General features: G+C 41.2%; 1 protein-coding gene across 1 annotated transcript in view; it reads left to right on the forward strand.

Annotated features, from left to right (window-relative positions):
- LTA4H (leukotriene A4 hydrolase) overlaps window positions 1-22,362 on the forward strand; it is a 53,843-nt gene that overhangs the window by 29,921 nt on the left and 1,560 nt on the right. The window contains exons 10-18 of the mRNA XM_077472077.1: window positions 1,431-1,501; window positions 3,289-3,400; window positions 6,071-6,215; window positions 8,799-8,902; window positions 9,019-9,089; window positions 18,499-18,553; window positions 18,635-18,730; window positions 20,327-20,409; window positions 20,486-20,590. Of these exons, the coding sequence (XP_077328203.1) occupies window positions 1,431-1,501; window positions 3,289-3,400; window positions 6,071-6,215; window positions 8,799-8,902; window positions 9,019-9,089; window positions 18,499-18,553; window positions 18,635-18,730; window positions 20,327-20,409; window positions 20,486-20,590 (842 nt within the window). The remainder of the gene's footprint in view (window positions 1-1,430; window positions 1,502-3,288; window positions 3,401-6,070; window positions 6,216-8,798; window positions 8,903-9,018; window positions 9,090-18,498; window positions 18,554-18,634; window positions 18,731-20,326; window positions 20,410-20,485; window positions 20,591-22,362) is intronic.

Below are 22,362 nucleotides of genomic sequence, written 5' to 3' on the forward strand. Positions count from 1 at the left end.
CCTGAGGAAACGGGACGCCCTTCGTGATCAAATTTTTTTGAGCTGCAATGACGTCACTCCCATGGCACAGAGCTCTGAAGATAGTCTATTCAGAACGCACATGACTTCACCGGCTGTATGCAGTGAAAATATTTCCTAAACCGTGCAAGTTTAAGAGATATGCAGTGTACATACAGGCAAGCCTTAATATAGGCCTACCTGTAGGTACAAGTTTAGAAAGGCTGTACGTTCAGTTTAATGACTAACACACCTAGAGCTGAACTTTTGGGCATATATGGTATACAAGGCAAAGCGTTATTACATAATTGTGTTTTAAATTTTTTTGCAAGATTGGTAATGCCTGAATTTCACCCGGTGTTGGCCATGTGCAGTCTATTTTACAGTGTGTACAGCAAATCTTAGAGAATGAGGGCGAATTGGCACAAGGAACCAATCGGGCGTCCTGTAGTGCAAGAAGCACACTGTTGGAAACGGCAGAGTGATAGAGATGTTCATTGGTATGCTGCTTTTCACCCTCGTGTCAGAGTGCGGTTAAGGAGGGTACCTGTAAAGCCTAGTACACACGGGCCGAATGTCGGGCAATATCTGCTGGTTTAATAGAAACTGTCCGACATTTGGCTAGTGTATGGCAGCTGGTCCAGCTGAAGTCTGCCCTTCAGCTGGCTTCTGTCGAAGGGTCATGTCCAAAAATGGTCTACGAAGCAGCTTCCATTAAGTGCTGAGAGCACTGACCGGAGTGTTCTGGCAGGTGGGCCGTCCTCCCTGTCAGAACACAATAGCACAGCAAGGGGGATCACTGTACTAACATCGGATTATTAGTACAGCATTTCGACATGGTAGTGTGTACTAGGCTTAAGTGAAAGTGAAGCTGCAGCAGAGAAGTCAGATTCCATTCTGTGCTAGACAGTTGCATTGTGGGGCAAAGCTAAACTTTTAGTACTAATTTGTCAAATACAAATCCTTTTGGCAGGCAAAGCATCTCTCATATATGTGCTATTAAGTGGTTTGTCTGGAGCTTAGATTTAAAGTGTGTGTGTGTATATATAATATTTATATTATTATTTATTACTTTTACACTTTGTCTTTACAATACATTTAATTGGATAACCTTCACTTGGTAATAAGCTGCCAAATACGTACAGTATGTATTATCGGGTGATTATACTAGAGCAGGCATTCGGTCACTGCGTTTTGAGGCTACTCCTGAGCAACATTGCAGAGACCTGCGAGTCTGATGTGTTCACAAGGCACTGGTTTTGGGAGCACTGCTGTACAGGCTGGTTTTGTATGGAGTCGGCCTTATAAAATGCTTTTCCTGTATAACATTTTGTTTCTAGGAACATTTCTCAGCACGTGTTGATTTGAAGCAGTGTCCAGTAGATGTCTGTTCTAGAGTATATTATTAGATCACCTTTTTTCTAATTTTGTAGGTCATAGCACATGAAATTTCACACAGCTGGACAGGAAACTTGGTTACAAACAAAACCTGGGAAAACTTCTGGTATGTACAATGCTTTTATTCACTAATCCTCCTCCTTTTTTAAAAGGCTGGCTTTTATACAGACGGGGCTTTCAGATGGGGAAAGAAGGCTGTGCAATTGTGTCTTTACATTGTAGGTCCCATAGATCCACAGGTTGGCATTATTGGCAAACGGGTACATGGGGCATTATACAAAAGAATTCCATTATAGCCACCCAAACAGTTGGCGTGGCTTTGGGTTCAGTGTAACAGTTCTCATAAATGTCTTCCCAAGTTTTCATTAGCTTTTGGGTTGAAATTTATATTTTATTGAGATGATCTGTACAAAACATGTTCCCTCGCTTTTAGTGTTGGGTTTATTTGCTGTAAAATTTATGGTCAAATGGTGTCAGATGTTTTTTTTTTTTATTTTTATTTTTTGAAGAGGGTTTGTCAGTTGTGTGAGGCAGGTCAGATGACCTGCTTCTACCTCTATTGTGAGCAGGAAGGATCTGTTCATTAGTATAGAGTGTGTGTGTGTGTGTGTGTGTGTGTGTGTGTGTGTAATAGTTAAAATGTTACTAAACATGCATGCTTGTTATACGCAATATGGAACCTGAGGGGGTTAATTCTCTGATCCTCCCCTTCTTCCTCTGTCCTCAATTCATCTGCTTATAGAACAGAGCCTTGGGGACAATCTGCACATGCTCAGTTTTGGTGTGTATTGCTAGGTGTGTGTGTGTGTGTGTGTGTGTGTGTGTGTGTGTGTGTGTGTGTATTTTTTTTCTCTTGGGAGGGTGGCCTTGTGCCTATCACATGCAATCTGCACTGTCCAGACAGAGCGTCAGGGGTCCTGCATTCTCAAAGGACAATCGTGGGTGTGAATGAAAACGTATCCTACAAGCTTTAACTAGACACTGATGGAAGTCGCATAACTGCTATATACTGCTAATGAGAAAAGGAATTTAGCATTTTATATTTACTAAAACTATTGCATGTCCATGTTCTGTGTACTGTGGGAGACCAGATGTAGTGAATGCAGGGTCCTGGGTTTAGTAACACTTTGGTCAGTCACCTCTCTACTGCTCCTAATTTTAAATATGGAGTCTTAGCTCAGCCTTTGTGCAAACAACCAATTCTGGTCAACTTTAAGTCTAGGTTCACACATGTGGGTGCAGGAGCACGTGTATATTGCATGTTTCAAGCATTTGGAGCCAAAGCACACTGTTCAGCAGATGAGCAATGCTGCCATTAATTCTAAGGCTGGGTTAATACTATTCGCAATAGCAGGAGATTTTGACTGGCTCTTTATGGAGCCGGTTCACATATCTCTGCTTTGGCTCTCTTGCGAATTTGAACAGGTGTCCTGTGCATCTTTTGGTCTAAATTCAGGCTGAAATCGGCCCTGAAACTGTGAACAGGGATGCATCGGACCCCTGCTGTGAGCCGCATGTGAAGATGTGAACCCAGCCTGAATGTCACCCCCCACACACCAGATAATGCAGTGCATTTTAAATCCGTTCTGTGCAACTAGCCTGCAGCTGTGTTTTGGGAATAGGGTTGGCAACATTTTAACCGCAGGTACAGCAAATGGGCTGCTGTGCCGTGCAAATGCGCCAAACATGGAGATGTGAACCTAGACTAAATGGGTGACTCTTTAATAAAAGATGAAGACAGAATCCTCATTTATCTATGGTGGGTTTTTATGGGGTGTTTTTTTTTATTTATTTATTTATTTTTTTTTTTTGTTCTGATGCGAGTGTTCATTTGGTCACAGGCTTTTACCACTTATCTTTGTGGCTAATAACGGGTATTTGCTTTATTTCCAGGTTAAATGAGGGCCACACTGTTTATCTAGAGCGGAGGATTGATGGACTCCTCTATGGGGAACAGTTTCGGCAGTTTAAAGCCTTGGGCGGTTGGAAAGAACTTCAAAATGCGGTATAGTTGAACACATTTTACCTGCCTCTTTGATAATGTAGTGCAAATGATAGTCTCCTGAACAGAACTACTTTTTATCAGGCCTGCTGTTGGTAAACTTGCATCTTTTTGTGACTATGAATTAGTACTTTGCATGGCTTTATTAACAAGATGCTAGACTGTGTATGTATTATGATATATATTAAGTGTTACAATTAAAGGGATTGTAAAGGTAATTTTTTTTTTTTTTTTTTTCTCTTAAAATAACAAACCTGTTATACTTGCCTCCACTGTGCAGCTCGGCGGCTGCACCTGCGGGCGCGCTCCCGTGATCCGGTGCGCCGCGTCATTGGATGTGATTGACAGCAGCGCGACCCAATGGCTGCGCTGCCTTCAATCCATCCACTCCAGCCAATCAGCGGCCAGGCGAAGAGGAAGAGTGGTGAAGAGGAAGTCGGGAGCGAGCGCGGGACTTTCGAGGGGTGAGGTAAGTAAAACGAGGGGGCTGGGGGAGCCGGCAATGTGAGATGTTTTTTCACCTTAATGCATAGAATGCATTAAGGTGAAAAAACATTTACCTTTACAACCCCTTTAAATGGTATACAACATGGTAGTGATAACGTCGTAAAAGTGTGTAATGGTGAAGTGAACAAAGTCCAAAGTATAAAAATTGAAAGACCAGAGTGAGTACGTGGATACTTTATCACCTAGCAGTAATCGATGGGTTCTTGTTGTGGAGATGGCTTCCCCTGCCGGGAGAATACAACTGCTGTGTGTGTGGTTGTAGGAAAGAAGATTGCTCAATCTATGGCCAGCTTAAAGCAGAACTGCAGTCTGATCGCTTATTTGTAATAAACATTTTTGCCATCCTGAATCTTCCCTCCAACCACTTTGCATATTTTTTATATATACTGTAATTCTGTACTTGCCAAATCTCCTGCAGAAATCTCCCTCCATGGAGTCAGACTGCATCCATTTTAAAGTGGCTGTAAACCCTTACAACACACTTTGACCTACAGGTAAGCCTAGATTAAGGCTTACCTGTAGGTCGGGCAAATATCTCCTAAACCGTATAGGTTTAGGAGATATTTCTTGGAATACAGGCACCGCTGTCTACGGCACATGCGCCGTAGACATCGGCGCGCAGGCACACTGAGTGCGGCATCTTCAACAACGGAGCTGCCGCACGTGTCGGCTCCCGTGCGCGGGAGTGACGTCATCGCGGCTTTGCCGAATGACAGCGGCAGAGCTGCGAGACCCACCGAGAAGATGGATGCGCTGGACTACAGGGGACAGCGGTGACTTCGCTGGCCCCTGTGTCAGGTAAGTGACACATAATGGACTACTATGCGATGCATAGTAGTCCATTATGCTTTGCCTTTGCAGGGAATGAAAGAGGAAGTAAACTCATCAGGGTTTACTTCCTCTTTAACTGGGCAGCTGAAACTGCTTGCCCGCTCACTTCCTGGATTTACAGACGCACATCTCCAGCTTTGCAGCTCTTATTGGCCCTCTTGTGACTCGCCCCTCTCTCAGGAAAGTGAGAGAGCTGTGCATGATGTCCTATGCCTAGGCTTTTTTCCAGAGAAGAAACAGGTAGTTGGCTGTAAAGGATATTTACTGGTATAAAAAAAGTTTTACTATCTAAATTTAAAACGAGGGCAGAGGATTTAATAGCTGGAAAGTTGAAAAAATTACCTAAGGTGTGCTCTGTGATTTTAGTACAGCTGTGTCCATTCATTAGTCATCCTGTTTTTTTTATTTCTTTTGTGTGTCTCTGTATTCAGATTACACACCATTTTCACTATATCTATATATATATATATATATATATATATATATATATATATATATATATATATATATATATATATATATATATATATATATATATATATATATATATATATATATATATATATATATATATATATATAAAAATTTTTTTGTAGTAAGCCAAGTTGAAAATTCATGTTAGGTAAACCTTAGATAAGAATCAGACGCTGGCATTGCATTGTAAAGCCACTAATATGGCTGCAACTATATCTTAACCCCTTCCTGCCAACATAACACACATACGCACTTCACTTTTCGACTTGGCTGCATATATGTGTATCTCCCTTTTTTTTTTTTTTTTTATTTTTTTTTTGTGTGGTGCGCTCCCAGCACAGAGACTTGGGTCTCTATCATATACAATATAGTGTTCCTTTTGAATCCATTTATTTTAACCCCTTCATGCCTAAGGGTACAAGATATAATGCACAAAACAGTTGATATGTACGGTTTACTAACACATGTCAAAGTTGCAAAATTGTGCTTGGGCATTAAGATTTGTTTTACCCGTGGGCATGAAGGGGTTAATCTAAATGGATTCAAACGGAACATGAGATTGGTAAAACTTTAACAAATATACTTACATTTGACTGAGCACGTTCACATATGTATCAATTTAAAAAAAAATAAAGACCATTTCTGTTTTGAGCCTCATGCTTTTTACAATATGCCAAGCTGCCAAATGTAGGCCATTAGTGTGCATTTTTTATTCTCTTTAGAATCATCTTCTGGTAATAAAATAACAGCAATTCTAGTCAATGAATCTTGTTTTCCACATTTTGTAATGCCATGTTTTTTCTTTCATAAAATCACAATTGTTTCAGTAATCGTTTCATGCTCTTTATTTGTTGGTAATAGATTAACACCTTTGGGGCCAGCAATCCTCTTACAAATCTTGTCCCCAATCTGCATGAGGTGGATGTGGATGCAGCCTTTTCCTCTGTCCCTTATGAAAAGGGATTTGCTTTCCTATTCTATCTTGAACAGCTTTTGGGAGGACCAGGTTTGTATTTGTGTGTGTGTGTGTGTGCGTTTTGGGGGGGGGGGGGGTTTGTAGCAGTCATGGAGCTGGGTGGTAAACCTTGTTGTCTGGGGCCCTTTGTGGTGTGTTGGTTTGGGTTTTAGTTTAGCCTGATACTGATGGAAAGTATCATAATAAATATAGATGAAACTAAAGACTGAAACCTAAATATAAAATTAATATTGAAATCCCTTGTATACCAATTCAGGGGAACACTGCACCAATTTTATCATTACCGTTCTTTAGACTACAGCCTGTTCCCCCCTCCCCCACCTCTTCATGTTTTTTACATGCATACTAACACCCTTTTCCCTTTCGTTCATTGACAGACACAGCACTTCCATTCTTGACCTTGGGGTTATATCACCACCTTCAGGAGTAGGACTAGGCAGGAAAAAAAGCACAGCGCTGCCTAGGGGCAGTCCTTGCTGGTAGTAATCCCCACTCTGCTACAGGCAGCTCCTTCTTCTTTTTTTTTTTTTTTTTTTTTTATTGGTTTTGAGCGTGCGCAGACCTGAGCTCCGCACTAGTAGGTCTTGATCATGTGATGTATGCTCCTGTAGGTGCATATACACTATATTGTCAAAAGTATTGACACCTGCTTTCACATGAACTTTAATGGCATCCCAGTCTTAGTCCGTAGGGTTCAATATTGAGTTGACCCACCCTTTGTAGCTTTAACGGCTTCGGCTTTTCTGGGAAGGTTGTCCACAAGGTTTAGGAATGTGTCTATGGAAATGTTTGACTTCCTCCAGAAGAGCATTTGTGAGGTCAGGCACTGATGTTTGAGAGAAGGCCTGGCTCGGTCTTCACTTATTCATCCCAAAGGTGTTCTATTGGGTTGAGGTCGGTCAAGTTCCTCCACCCCCAAACTTGCTCATCCATGTTGTTTTTTTTTATTCACACCACTGATCTGTCTTGCTGCAGCCACCTGGAAGCAGTGAGGTGGCACAGTGCAGAATGATGAGAAAGCTTCAGCCATGGCTGGAGATGAAATGTTGAAAATTCTGTATGGCATTGTCGAGTAATATCACTATACAGTGCATCTGGAAAATATTCACAGCGCTTCACTTTTTCCACATTTTGTTATGTTACAGCCTTATTCCAGAATGGATTAAATTTTTCTTTCTACAAACACCCCATAATGACCACGTAAAAGAGGTTTGTTTTGAAATCTTTGCAAATGTATTAAAAATAAATGGAAAAAGTCCCCTGTACATAAGTATTCACAGCCTTTTCCATGACACTCAAATTGAGCTCTGGTGCCTCCTGTTTCCACTGATCTCCTTGAAATGTTTCTACAACATGACTAGCGTCCACCTGTGGTAACCTCAGTTAATTGGAGATGATTTGGAAAGGCACACAGCTGTTTATAGAAGGGCCCGACAGTTAACAGTGCATGCCAGGGCACAAACCAAGCCATGAAGTCCAAGGAATTGTCTGTAGACCTCTGACAGGATTGCATCAAGGCACAGATCTGGGGAAGGGTACAGAAATAGTTCTGCAGCATTAAGTCCCAATATGCACAGTGGCCTCCATTATCCGTAAATGGAAGCAGTATGGAATCACCAGGTCTCTGGCTGGGTGGCCCGCTCTAGGAAAATAGGAATCGGGGGAGATGGGCCTTAGTCGGGGAGGTGACCAAGAGCCCCAGCATTTCTCTGTGGAGAGGGGAGAACCTTCCAGAAGAACAACCATCTCTGCAACACTCCCACCCATCGGGTCTGTATGGTAGTGGCCAGATGGAAGCCATTCTTCGCTAAAAGGCAGATGACAGCCCATCTATAGTTTACCAAAAGGCACCTGAAGGACTCAGACCATGAGAAACAATTCTCTGGTCCGATGAAACAAAGACTGAACTTTTTTGGTCTGAATGGCAAGTGTCATGTCTGGAGGAAACCAGGCATCGCTCATCACCTGGCCAATAACATCCCTACAGTGAAGCATGGTGGCAGCATCATGCTGTGGGGATGTTTTTCAGCGGCAGGCACTGGGAGAATAGTCAGGATTGAGGGAAAGATGAATGCAGCAATGTACAGAGACATCCTTGATGAAAAGCTGCCCCAGAGCGCTCTCTACCTCAGACTGGGGTAAAGGTGCATCTTCCAACAGGACAATGACCCCCAAGCACACAGCCAAGATAACACAGGAGTGGCTACGAGACAAGACTGTAAATGTCCTTGAGTGGTCTAGACTTGAACCGGACTAAAATGGCTGTGCACTGAAGCTCCCCATCCAATCTGATAGAGCTTGAGAGGTCTTGCAGAGAAGAATAGGAGAAACTGGCCAAAAATAGGTGTGCCAAGCTTGTAGCATCATATTAAAGACTTGAGGCTGTATTTGGTGCCAAATGTGCTTCAGCAAAGTAATGAGCAAATGCTGTGAATGATTATGTAGATGTGTTTTTTTTGTTTGTTTTGTTGTATTAACAAAAAAAAAATAAAATAAAAATTTTGTAAAGATTTCAAAACTTTTCACGTTGTTAATCTGGGGAATTGTTTGTGGAAAGAGTGAAGCGCTGTACTATAGATGGCACATCATGAAGAATTACTGTTTGTTTTCCAGATGTGTTCCTGGGTTTTCTGAAAACCTACTTACAGGTGCATGCTTACAAGAGTGTAACTACAGATGAATGGAAGAACTTCTTGTATTCATATTTCAAAGACCAGGTGACACAATATTCACTTTAATTTACAGTAACCGTGTATGTGTGTGTGTATATATTTATATAATATATATTTTTTTTTTTGATCTAACTTGCTGTTATTTACTGCTCTTCATGTAGGTGGACCTTCTTGACAAAGTCGATTGGAATGGATGGATGCATACACCAGGCTTGCCACCAGTGCAACCAACGTAAGATTCTCAACAAAACCTAATGTGAATTAAAAATAAAATTTAAAAATAGAATTAAAAATAAAATAAAAATGGAGGTGAGGTGTTATGTAAATTCCATTCCCCTCCAGTTACATAATCTGCTTAAGTTGTATTCCTGAGACTTCAATGAGCCACGCATGGCATAAGTAGAAATTTAAAAAACTTTTCCCCAAAACCTGTATAAATGAGATGTGTAGCCAGCAAATGGCCTTAATCCTAGATAGTGTAGCTTTTCAGTGTCCAGTTAAAATTGTAGCCTGGCATATCTGTTAGGACTTGGGTTCACCATACACATTGCAATAAATGTAATATGAGGACCTACTTAAGCCCTGGACCAATTTGCAGCCAAAGAACCAGGCCCCTTTTTGCGATTCGGCACTGCATCGCTTTAACTGACAATTGCGTGGTCATGCGACGTGGCTCCCAAACAAAATTGGTGTCCTTCTTTTCTTTTATTTTTTTTATTTTTTTTTTTCTCACAAATGGAGCTTTCTTTTGGTGGTATTTGATCACCTCTGCGGTTTTTATTTTTTGCACTATAAACAAAGAGTGACAATTTTGGAAAATTCAATAATTTTTATTTTATTTTTTTGCTATAAAATTTTCCCCTCAGTTTAGGCCAATACGTATTCTTCTACATATTTTTGGTAAAAATCGCAATTAGCAATTGGTTTTGCGCAAAAGTTATAGCGGGATAGTCTTGTAGCATTTTTATTTTATTTTTTTACTAGTAATAGCGGCGATCGGCTTTTTTTTTTTTTTTGGCCTGGCATGTGATGTCACTGATCCTTTCCCTATAACAGGGAACAGACGATCGGTGCCAGCCACAGTAGGAAGCACGGGGAGAGGTTTGTTTACACAGACCTCTCGTTCTTCAGCTCTGTGACCGATTGCGGGACACCAGCGGCGATCGGGTCCACTGGTCCCGCGGTCAGGGAGCTCAGGACCGGGTAGGGAGCGCACTGCCGGCAACACGCTCCCAACCCATGGCTGGGCACTTAAAGGTACACGATTGTGCCCAGCCATGCTATTCTGCCGACGTATATGTGCAGGAGGCGGTCCTTAAGAAGTTAAACAATCCATTTAGTTTACAATCCATGCAAGTAAACTTGTGTCACCTTGACTACCCAATCATGTGTGAGGGAAACTAGAAAACCGCAGTGAGCTTTTCAAGCTAGCACACTGTAAACACTAAGGTAAGTGGCAGATGGATGGAGAGAGAAAGATGTATGCTGAGTTTTCTCAAGCAGTGAAGTGTACCCCTAAAGGAAGTTTTGAGGCGCATGGTCTAAGCAGACCATACACATATATAGTATAGAACTTCCAATTATTTTTGCTCAAATTCCATCTGAGTCACCCTGTTGGCACTACCTTACTCGACAAACAGATTTTTCAATGCACTTTTTTTTTTTTTTTTAAAGAAGCCAGGCAGGCGCATTCTAAGCTACAGCGCACCTGCATTCTAATCGGAGGGAGTACTGTTCAGCCTCAGATTACAGATCTGTCCATCCATACTGTTTTAGTGAGGATGTGGGAATCCAGTCCTTCAGGCCTGAGTGAGAAGTCTAAAACCTGTATGGCCAGCTTGGCACTTAAGGCCACGTACACACTGGCAGTAGAGTCACATTTTACCCCTCATCTAAAAGATAGCTTGCAGCTGCTAAGGGTTGTAAACGTGTGTCAGCAACAGTTATACCTCCTATGGTGTTTGTCTGGCAGTACTGCCACCAAACATAACCCATTCAAGTGAATGGGACCATTCTGCAAGACAAGCCAATTGCTTGGCTTGTGGTTGCAGTGTGGTATTTGCATATAAATTCCCCATTCGGTTAAAAAAAAAAAAAAAAAAAATTAAATTAAAAATAAAATAAAAACACTACTTTAAGCCATATCCTGGACGTCTGCAATATAAATCGGTCTTTTTTTTTTTTTTTTTTACCTAGAGGCAGTGTTCTTTTTGTGATACTTTTTCTGTTTGTTCCTGTTCAATCAAATTTTAGAATTATTCAGTGTAGAAATTAGGCTCATTGCTTGGTTTTTATAGGTCATTTCAAATGAATTGCTTGCCTGATGGAATATTTACTCCCTTCATGGCCAAGTCTTTTTTTTTTTTTTTTTTTTTTTTTTTTATACTGTATAAAAGACCAATTTTGAAAAATTATTTTCTGCTATAAAACATATATCTCATAAATTAAAAAAAAGCAAATCTCTTTATTTAGGCCAAAATGTATTCTGCTACATGGTTTTAGGGGGGGGGGGGGGGTATATTTAATTTGTGATCAGCAACTTATAATCAGGCTGCTATATTGCGGCAGCCAAGCTAAAGCCTCATACACCCTATCAGATTTTCTGCTGTGGGGTTTTTATTTTATTTTTTTTTATTTTTTTTTGTCTTCAGATTTACCAAAACCATGTAGTAGAGGGGCCTGCCTGACTGCATACAAATTAAAACTCCTAAGGTTTAACCTCCATATTATATGGTTTTGGTAAATCTGAAGACAAAAATCAGCAGAATATCTTAGTGTGGGGCTTAACACTTTGTGGGGACTAACTGCCATCACCCGTGATGTTGTTACAGTGATCAGTGCTAAAAATGCACTGTCGTACTAATGACACTGTAAAAAATGCATGGTATGCAGCGCTGAAGTGATGGGTTTAACCATCAAATAAGTGATATTATCCAAATAATATAGTATATACAAATATTGCCAAAATAAAAGCAGTGCGTGCTGCGAAATGCAATAATGTGAACCAAAATATATATAACAAAGGATTGGTATAACTCAAATACACAAACTAATAGTGATACACAAATTGTGAAGCAAATAATAACAAATCGGCGACAAAGTCCATAAGTGCTCAAAATTAGATGAAGTGAATTGTCTTCAGGCATCCACCACCATACGGAAAGAGGCTTGGCGGATACCGTTGACTCAACTAGTCTTATACTGAGTCTGACAGGCTTGTAGGTGTACACACACCTTGGGGGATAGACAACAGCTCAGGCTGCTGCCATGTATTGACTGGCAGGGATCTGTCTTTACACAGGCATGTGGATGTCGACCATACAGTGAACTGACATGTTGTTCATCTCAACATAGGTAAAAGGAGAAAAGATGGGGCCCATAGTGTGATGCCATTGGAGTAGAAAACAATTTATTGAAAGTATAAAAATGGTCACTCACATGATGGATGACAATAAAATTGCTGGCAACGCAGTGGCATCAGCGAAGGCTCTTCCCGACGTGTTTCCTCCTAAACAGGCATCTTCTGGGGGTGCTGACTCACTGTGGCCACTGCATTTGTATAGATGAGGTTATCCCCCCAATTAGGGCCAGCTCCTATTCCATCTAATGCATGAATCAGAATACTTCCAGCTTTCAAAAAATAGCGCCCGTGACCTTGTGTCTCAAGCCTTTTTCTGATAATGAATCAAGCCTCAATGTGAGAGTATGTATTCTCTCCGTTGAAATATTCGACTGAGAAAATTCACAATTGCTTGCTCCTCCTAAGTATAACAGACACTAAGGGCATGTCAAAACAACTTGCCAGCCCCAGTGTCTTATCGTTTGTGGCTACAGGATCACAGCGCTGTCTGCATAAAACATTAACTGCACCAAACCACGACAAAATGGCACCCGATTGTAAAAACCTCTTGACCTCTGTAGACCAGCTACAGAAAAATGGCTGCTGGAACGCACATCATTCCAGCGTCATACTCGGAGCGCAAATATCCTGAATATAACTAATACCAGGAAGGGTGCACCACTGGAAAAACAGCGGTGACGCGCCATTAGCATAAATTCCACAACTGGGCCTGCAAACAGCCGAATATCGGTCTACAACCATGTCACAGAAGGACAATGCATCACAGAACAAGTGGAATGCATATTGAGTACGACAAATAGCCCTTTTTTTTTTTTTTTTTTTTTTTTTTTTATATATATTTTATGTACATATAGGAGCTAGCCCTATTACAGGATGTGTATGTATATTATATACTCTAATTTTAATGGGACAGCCCAAAATTAGTTTAAGCTTTATTCAAAAAGGCGTATGTCCCATTCAACATTGATACCCCATGGCTGATATGATTGGAGTTCATAGATCCTAGTCATGGCTCCACCCCCTCCACGGTGGTACATGGCTATCAATCACCAGAAAACTTGTACCCAAAGGGTTACGGTTGTGGCATTCCCTATAATGCTGTGGGACTGTGTTTAGTGTCCCCACACTCAGAGTTGGAGAACACTTGGCTAAAATTAAGAGTACGGGTAGTGCATCCGATATACTGTTTACCACATGGACATGTGTTTAAGTAAACTACATATCTAGAAGCGCATGTATGGAATCCCTTTATATCATAAGTATGCTTAGTAAGTATAGAACTAAACTGAAGTGTTTTTTTTTTTTTTCCATTAATGTTATGATTACAAACACCACATCTTACATGGGTGATTGGGTGATACCCCTTCATATTATGTAAAAAGACAGGACGAACAGGTGGATTGATTATGTTCTGAGCAATTTTGCTCTGAAGTGAGGGAACACCCTTAAATGTGGTTTCTTTTTATTTTATTAATTTTTTTTGCTCGATCTGGTAACAACGGACACAAAACCTTATCGGTCTCAAGTATGTTCCAATGTTCAGGATCGCTTGTATATCCCTATGTTGGACTGAATAGGAAGTCATAACTGACCAATTATAGGAATTATCATGTTCCCTAGGTAGACAGGAATTCCCTTTTTTGATCGTCCATCTCAACAACTTCCTGATATTGCAACTGCACCATCATAGGGTCATACCCTTTGTCAAGAAATGTATCTCTCAAGACCAGGGCTTGTCTTTTTAAAATCCACAATGTTTGTGCAGTTCCTATGGAGTCGTAGAAATTGGCTTTTAGGGACAGCTTTAAGCCACGATTGATGGTGGCAGCCATCAATGGGAATAAAGCCATTTCTGTCCGTAGGTTTAAAAAAAAAAAACGTTTTGGAATTCCCATTTACCTGAATCTATCTTAATCTCTAAGTCCAAAAAGTGGACACCTACAGAACTTAATTCGTACGTCAAGACAATGCCTCAATCATTAGAATTCAGGGATGAAAAACTCACTAATGATTCGGAACTGCCACTCCACCGGAGGAGGATGTCGTCTATATACCTGGCCCAAATGACCAGTGAGGGCCCTCCCTCTGAATAGACATCCTCCTCCCTTTTAGCCATAAACAGATTGGCGAGGCTGGGGGCAAATTTTGCCCCCATAGCCACGCCTTTCCGCTTAATGTAAAATTTGATCAAACCAAAAATAATTATGGCTCATACTAATGACACTGGGCAGGAAGAGGTTAACAGGGTGATCAAGGGGTTAAATTTTGTCTAACAAGTGTTTATGCATGTATTGTGTGCTGCTTTTACTGTGCATCTAGTGGTTTTCATTCCCTGCTTAGCAGAAATTGCAGAAAACTGCTACATCCCCTGTTGCTGAACATGGCTCTGTGCTATTTACACTCAGAGCTGTGTTCTGTGAATCAGAGCCGATCGGTGGCGATCAATCACTGGCTGGGACCTGGTGATCAGCATGTGCTGTGACAAATTGCAGCACAGCCGGGCAGTCGTGTGACCCCCCCCCCCCTACCAGAAGATGCAGAATCGCTAATTAATAAAAAAAAAAAATAGAGAGTGATATATATATATATATATATATATATATATATATATATATATATATATATATATATATATATATATATATATATATATATATATATATATATATATATATATATATATATATATTCACTCTCTATCTCATAAGTTTACATACCCTGGTTATTTTGGCCTGATAACATGCACACAAGTTGACACAAAGGTGTTTGGCTATTAAAGGTAACATCCTCACCCGCGATCTGTTTGCTTGTAATTAATGTGTGTGTAAAAGTGCAATGAGTTTCTGGACTCCTGACATCCCCCTGCATCTTTCATCCAGTGCTGCACTTGTTTCTGGATTCTAAATCCTGGGGAGAGCAAAATAATTATCAAAGGATCTGCGGGAAAAGATAGTTAAACTGTATAAAACAAAGTGATGTAAAGATATCCAAGGAGTTGAGAATGCCAGTCAAGAAGTGAAAAAAATGAGGGGTTCTGTTGAAACCAAACCACTGTCTGGTAGACCAACTAAAATTTCAGCCACAACTGCCAGGAAAATTGTTTGGGATGCAAAGAAAAAAAACATACAACTTCAGGTGAAATGCAGGACTCTCTAAAAACATGTGGTGTGGCTGTTTCAAGATGCACAAAAGAGTCACTTGAAGAAAGCTGGGCTGCATGGTCACTATGCAAGTGGCACAAAGTATCCCACTTACAAGATGCCAAACGGCAGAGACTAGCCTCAAACCTTTTTGGTACCTGGTCATTTGGACCACAACCATAAACGCTACATTTTGAGAGAGGAGTCAACAAGGCCTATGATGAAGGGTACACCATTCCTACTGTGAAACACGGAAGTAGATTGCTGATGTTTTGGGGATGTGAGAGCTACAAAGGCACAGGACATTTGGTCAAAATTGACTGCAAGATGTTATCAAAAAATATTGAATTGAAATATTTGCATTCATCAGCCACGCATCTGTGCATGGGACGTACTTGGACATTCCAACATGACAATGAGCTAAAACACAAGGCCAAGTCAACAGGTCACTGGCTACAGCAGAATAAAGTGAAGGTTCTGGAGAGGCCATCTCAGTCTCCTGACCTCAATATCATTGGGCCACTCTGGGGAGATCTCAAACATGCAGTTCATGCAAGACAGCCCAAGAATTTACAGGAACCGGAGGCTTTTTGCCAGGAGGAATGGGCAGCTTTACCATCTGAGAAGATAAAGAGCCTCATCCACAAAACACAAGACTTCAAGCTGTCTTTGATGTTAAAAGGGGCAATACACGGTATTAAGAACTGGGGTATGTAAACTTTTGATCAGACTGCTTTTTGCGATTCGGCATGCGTCACTTTAACTGACAATTGCATGGTCGCGAGTAGACGTGGCTCCCAAATAAAACTGGCATCTATTTGTGTGCGGGGGAAAAAAGCTTTCTTTTGGTGGTATTTGATCACCCCTGCGTCCATTTATAGCGTAAATAAAGCGACAATTTTGAAACGCTCAATTTTGATATAATAAATATATCCCCCAAAAATATAGAAAAGCTTTATAAAAAAAAAATAAAAAATTCCCCCTCAGTTTAGGCTGATATGTATTCTTTTGGTAAAAAAAAATTCGCAATAAGCGTTGATTGGTTTGCGCAAAAGTTATAACATTTACAAAAGGATCGTCGGTTTTTTTTTTTTTTTTTTTTTTTTTTTTTTTTTTTTTTTTTATTGTGGCTACGACATGGCGGACACATCGGACATTTTTGGGGCCATTGTCATTTATACAACAATCAGTGTTATACAAATGCACTGATTCCGGTGTAAATGGCAGTGAAGGGGTTAACCACTAGGTGGCAGTGTAGGGGTTAAGGGTGGGGGGGTGGCTGTGTCACGTCATTGATCTCTGCTCCGATGACGGGGAGCAGAGATCAGTGACACTGTCACTAAGCAAAACAGGGAGATGCTTGTTTACATTAGCATCTCCCTGTGAGACAACCGTGGGTATCCCCGTGGCGATAGAGTCCACGGGACCCACAATCTGACTCACGGAGGTCCCAGCCGGCATGCGCGCCGCAGGTGGCATGCAATGGCACAGCGGCAAATTTAAAGGGACGTACCTGTGTGCCCATTTGCCTGTCCATGCCATTCTGCCAACGTATATTGGCATGCACCAGTCAGCAAGTGGCTAGAGTAAACAGTTGATTTTGCTAAGAAATGGCTTCAGCAAAATGCTAATCATGAGTGAAAATGTTGTGGTGTTCATAGGCTCTGAAATATGTCCAAGAAATCTTAAACCTTCTGCCAGGGTATGTAAACTTGTGGGTACAACTGTGTGTGTGTGTATGATATTATAATATAATTTTTTAGTGATTTCTTTGCAGAGCAGCCACCTTGTAGCAGTAGCTAAACCCATTAACAAAAATGTAATATACTACAGCTTACCAGTCCTTCGATGTGTTGTAATTCTCCCCCTTCCTCTCTCCTTTTCCCCATAACAAAGTTGAGGGGGTTCTTTAATCTTGGGCAACAATGCTAACTGATTGGAGCACAGTCATCAGGTCACAATATTTTAACTTTGCAAACAGATAACAAAACAAATTTTTTTTTTTTTTTTTTTTTTTATATTTTAACAAAGTGTCCAAATAAAAGTTCATAGTCCTGGGATTTACAAATGTTTAGACTTCACTGGCTACATGCTTGTTTAAGGCCAGGGACCCGCTATCTAGTTGACCAGGGATTAGGTTGACTAACTCAGGGCGTGAACCCTCTCATCTGATTTGGCTTGTTCAATTAAGCTTTCACAATAAAACCTAGTTGCTGATTGGTTTCTATGCAGTTGGACCAGATTCTGTATGCACAATATGAATCTTAACCGTGTATGGCCAGCTTTAGGCCAGTACACACTAGCAGGGTGTGTGGGGGTTGGGTGTTTTTTTTTTTTTTTTTTTTTTTTTTTTTTTCAGCCCGCGGGGTTAAACGAAAAAAACCTAAACGTTTCAGAGGTACCACGGTACTAACTATCTGACTTTTGCACAGTGATCTCCCCTGCTGTTCTATTGTGTACTGACAGGGGGACGCCCCCGCCAGAACCCTCCATGCAATGCACTCGGACATTTGCTGAGAGCGCTGATCGGGACCTGATCTACAGACCTATTTGAAGTTATGCCCCATCAACAGAAGTCCTAGCTGCAGTACACTTTGGCCGAGTGCCGTCCAGCATTTGGCCCCTGTGTACTAGGCTTAAGATTGGCAGATATCTGTCCCTCCAGTCTTACTGAAATTGCCTATTTAAGAAATTCACTCAACAGCAAACAGGCAATCGTTTCATTATTCAGTCTTTAGGATCGACTTGGTAAACAAGGGCAGATTTACACTGTGTTGCAGATTCTGTGGTACTGCACATGCCAAGGTGTCACTGGGCTTATACTGTAGTTTCTTTAAACTGCAGCACATGGATATGACCAGGCCCACAGAAAAGCATGGGGTTTTTACTTGTCTGTCTTGCTGCATGAAGATGCGTTATACATGTGTACTATTCCATTTTTCAAAGCTGGAAACTACCAATGAAACTGAACCCTTCAAAAGCTAGAGGTGCATGATCATCCCAGGATCCAGCTTTATTCCTAAATGTATCTGAAATTTATTACTTTACATTTGCTGACATGGTTTCGTTTTTTTAAGTTGGACAGACCACCTTTTTTTTTTTTTTTTTTTTTTTTTTTTTTTTTTTTTTTTGTTACCTAGGTATGATATGACCCTGGCTAATGCTTGCATTGCACTCAGCAACAGATGGGTTGAGGTAAGTGGCATACACTTTGCATATTTGTCTTGTTGCTACAATACAATTTCATACATAAGATGCAATTTGCTGTGTTTCTAGGCCAAGGAGAGTGATCTGAACTCATTCACAGCAGCAGATGTGAAAGAATTATCATCCCATCAGCAAATTGAGCTCCTGACTCTCTTGCTTCTTAAGGTAATTGCTGCTGCTGCTGCTTTGTTGCATTCTACGATTACCAGTTACAACTGTCATGGTTTATTATGCAAAATGAACTGTATGCTTCCCATTCTCAATTAATTTGTCTTTTGATGGAAACAATGAGCCCCTGGTTTTAATATAAGAGTTAGATAAGCAAATGCCCAGAACACAGTTGTAGTTACTCTTGTTCTACCATGGGTCACTCAAAGGGCCATATCACTCCAGAAACTTTGTATCAGCTACATGTTTTGTTTCTTTTCCTTTGTGATTTTTAGCCAGCTGTAATACTTGTCTATACAGCTAATAATTACTGGTGTCGCATAATCAATAGATGCTTCTGTGGGTAATATGATTAGCCGTTGAAGTTGATAATTTGTTTAGCTAGCTTCAAAGGCTGCAAAGAAGTCAATCTCTCAGTGACAAAGCTACAAATCGATGTGACTTTTTGCCGCACCAAAAGGGGAACAGCTCTGTAGCTGCTATGAAGTCATTCTTGTGACATGGCCATGAAGCATACTTAAAATCAGACCATGCAGAAAATAGGTAATTTAAATGTGTTTTTGAATGGAAGAGATTTTCCAGCATGAAACATTAAAACAATACAGCCTTAGTGCTTTAACTGAGTGCTGTAACTTGTAGCCATCAGTATTCACTTTGCTGGAGATGTTCAGTACTCAGACCAGTACAAGAGGGACTCTGACTGGTTATCACTGAATTAACCATATTCAAGAAATGCCATGCCAAAGACTAAACACCAGTGTTTAAAACCTGTCTAAAACCCCACTAAAGGTTAGACAAGGCGCTTAATATACTAGAAAGTCTGTGGCATTGCTAGGGGGGTGTGGCTTACACCCAGATGACACCCACCAGAGGGGTGACGCCCAGGGCTGGCTTGCCTCCACAGCTGTCGCTAACACAGCGTGGAGAGCGGGAGGCAGAACACTTCTGTACACATGGGGAGACACAGCAGTGCGGAAAAGAGGGCGGGAGCTGCTGGAGTTAACTTTCCAAGTTAACCAGCAGGTGATTGTTGCTAGAACCACCTAGCAACCAATCGCCAGCTTGCTAATATGAAAGATTAACTGACTGCAGCAGCTCCCGTCCTCTTTTCAGCACTGCTGTATCTCCTGCTCTGCATGCTCAAGTAAGGTAGGAAGGGGTAGGGCTGTGGAGGTTGTGTAATATGAAGGAGGGGAAATGGCTGCAAGGGGCAATGTACAGGGGTGCCAGAGGTATAGAAGGGGCTTGGGTACATTTTCAGAAAGCCGGAAATGATTTGGGGGGGGGGGGGGGGTTGAGTGACACCATGTCTTACCACACCATTTTGCATACTAATTTTTAAATGGAAGGATTGCTTGTACATATTTTCTAAAGCAAGTTCAAATTACTAGGTTTTAGCAGGTATTCTGAGAATTTGCCTCCCAATTATGTTCTGTTCAAAAGCTTAAACGTTGCAAAGCTTTACCCAAGTAGTTCTAGAATTTGCTCCAACCTCCTGACCAGAGCGAAAAATAATTGTGTAATATTTTGCATAGGAATAAAAATCAATCCTGAGGTTCAGAGTTCCATCTTCATTTTTATTTTTCTGTTTAGGATCCATTGCCCGTGTCCCATGTGAAGCGCATGCAGGAGGTGTACAACTTCAATGCTGTAAAGAACTCAGAAATTCTCTTTAGGTAAGACTTGGCCTGGTGACATGTCATTTTCCTGGATGACAGTATCAACTAGAAAGATTTCAATGTATTTTTACAGGTGGCTGCGTCTCTGCATTCGTGCCCAGTGGGAAGACGTGATCCCACTGGCTCTGAAAATGGCAACAGAGCAGGGACGGATGAAGTTCACTCGCCCTTTGTATCGGTAAGAGATGGGTATAGATTTGGTAGTTGATCGATCTGTATAACACAATTTTCAGTGCACAGTAGTTCTTGTACATTAGCAATGGTAACTTACCACTAACACAAGGGATGGATTTGCTTCTTTACAGTATATTTCTAGAAACTTGCAATGTTTACATCCAGCATTAGGCTACATTTTGCTCGGGTGATTTAGCCATGATGCACTTAGTAATGGCAAAAATCCAAAGGTCATCCAGCAGTGATCAATGCAGGTAAATGCTGGCTGTGTGGATAGCTACGGCCGCCAGCAGCCTCTCATTAAAGTGTAGAGGCTTGGCAGACCGAGCTAGCCACTCGCAATTGGTAAAAACAGCAGCAGAAATTGGCAGATTCTTGCCGCTGCCACTTGCACCGTGGCTAAGGGATCTTGGGCCTTCTGAGAGTCATGATCCATTCAATCCAGACAAAAATGGCCAAACTTCATGACCACCGTCATGAGTTGCATTTAAGCCATAGGATGTATACATATCATTAGTGTAACTTATAGATGACTATAAAACATTGTTGTAGGTGATGTACATTGTAAACCAGCTTGTATGGTAACCTTTACTGCTGCTGCCATTTCTCCTGTAAATGCTTGTTGCCTGGCTGTGAGGTACAACTTCATGGCAGGTTTGTGCTCTGTATGACAGTTGTGTAGCCTCAGGTACATACAATATATAGCATGTGTTCCAGCAGTAGGACAGGACCATCAGGACAGCACAGTGGTGTAGTGGTTAGCACTTTCACCTAGCAGCAATAGGGTCGCTGGTTCAAATCCCGACCACGTCACCATCTGCCTGGAATTTGCATGTTCTCCCTGTGCTTGCGTGGGTTTCCTCCGGGTACCCTGGTTTCCTCCCACACTTCAAAGACATGCTGGTAGGTTAATTAGACCTTGTCTAAAACAAAATTGGCCTTAATATGTGTATGTCAATGTATGTGTTTATAAGTGTGTCAGGACCTTACGGGGTAAAGGACCACGCAAAGCCGCAGATGGACTCTGGTGGCAAGAAAGCGCCCTGAAGCGATTCAGTTAGCATAGGTAGCGCTATACAAGACACTCACTCAGTCCCACTGCCACTCCCAAAACAGGCTGAGTTTCCTTTTCATTGGCTGAGGTGGAGAGGCTGGCATTATTCAGCCTCCCTAGCTGAGGCACAAAAGCAGGAAAAACCCAGCAGTCATAACCATTTCATGGTTTTTACAGATCTGAATTCATAACTGTGTGGGGGTCCCTTGAAAACTATACAGCTGCATTCAGATCTTTTAAACCTGTGCAGTGTTCATATGTTAAAATCAGTTTCAGCAGTCATTAGAGATGACAATTACATGTGTGCTTGTGCACAATGCTTGTGCACTCTATTGGAGCTGCCCGTGTCCGTGCAGTAGAAATATGCTAGACGACAGAAGCCTAGCAACAAAAGCCCATTAAGCTGTACGCATGTAAAAGTGGCACAAACACTACATGCATACAAAGCACTTTAAGGATCTTGCTGTCAGCGAGATACTGTATAGTAGTTGCTGTATTTTCATACAATAGTGTACATGCACCCTTAGGCTGAGCCAAAAATGTGCTCTTGCCACAAAAAATCTATTTGATTTTGCATGGCTGAAGAAAAGTATAAGGATTTTTATGCTAGACTGTAACCGTGATTTAAAACGGTGAAATTTGTGAGCACTAAATAGTTGTGTGGTGTTGTTGGTGTTTTTTTTTTTTTTTTTTTTTCAGTATGTACTAGTTAGTTTCTCCCC

The sequence above is a fragment of the Lithobates pipiens genome, unplaced genomic scaffold, assembly GCF_037356315.1.
Source record: "Lithobates pipiens isolate NorthernLeopardFrog02 unplaced genomic scaffold, aLitPip1_a1.2 Scaffold_8, whole genome shotgun sequence".
NCBI lineage: Eukaryota > Metazoa > Chordata > Amphibia > Anura > Ranidae > Lithobates > Lithobates pipiens.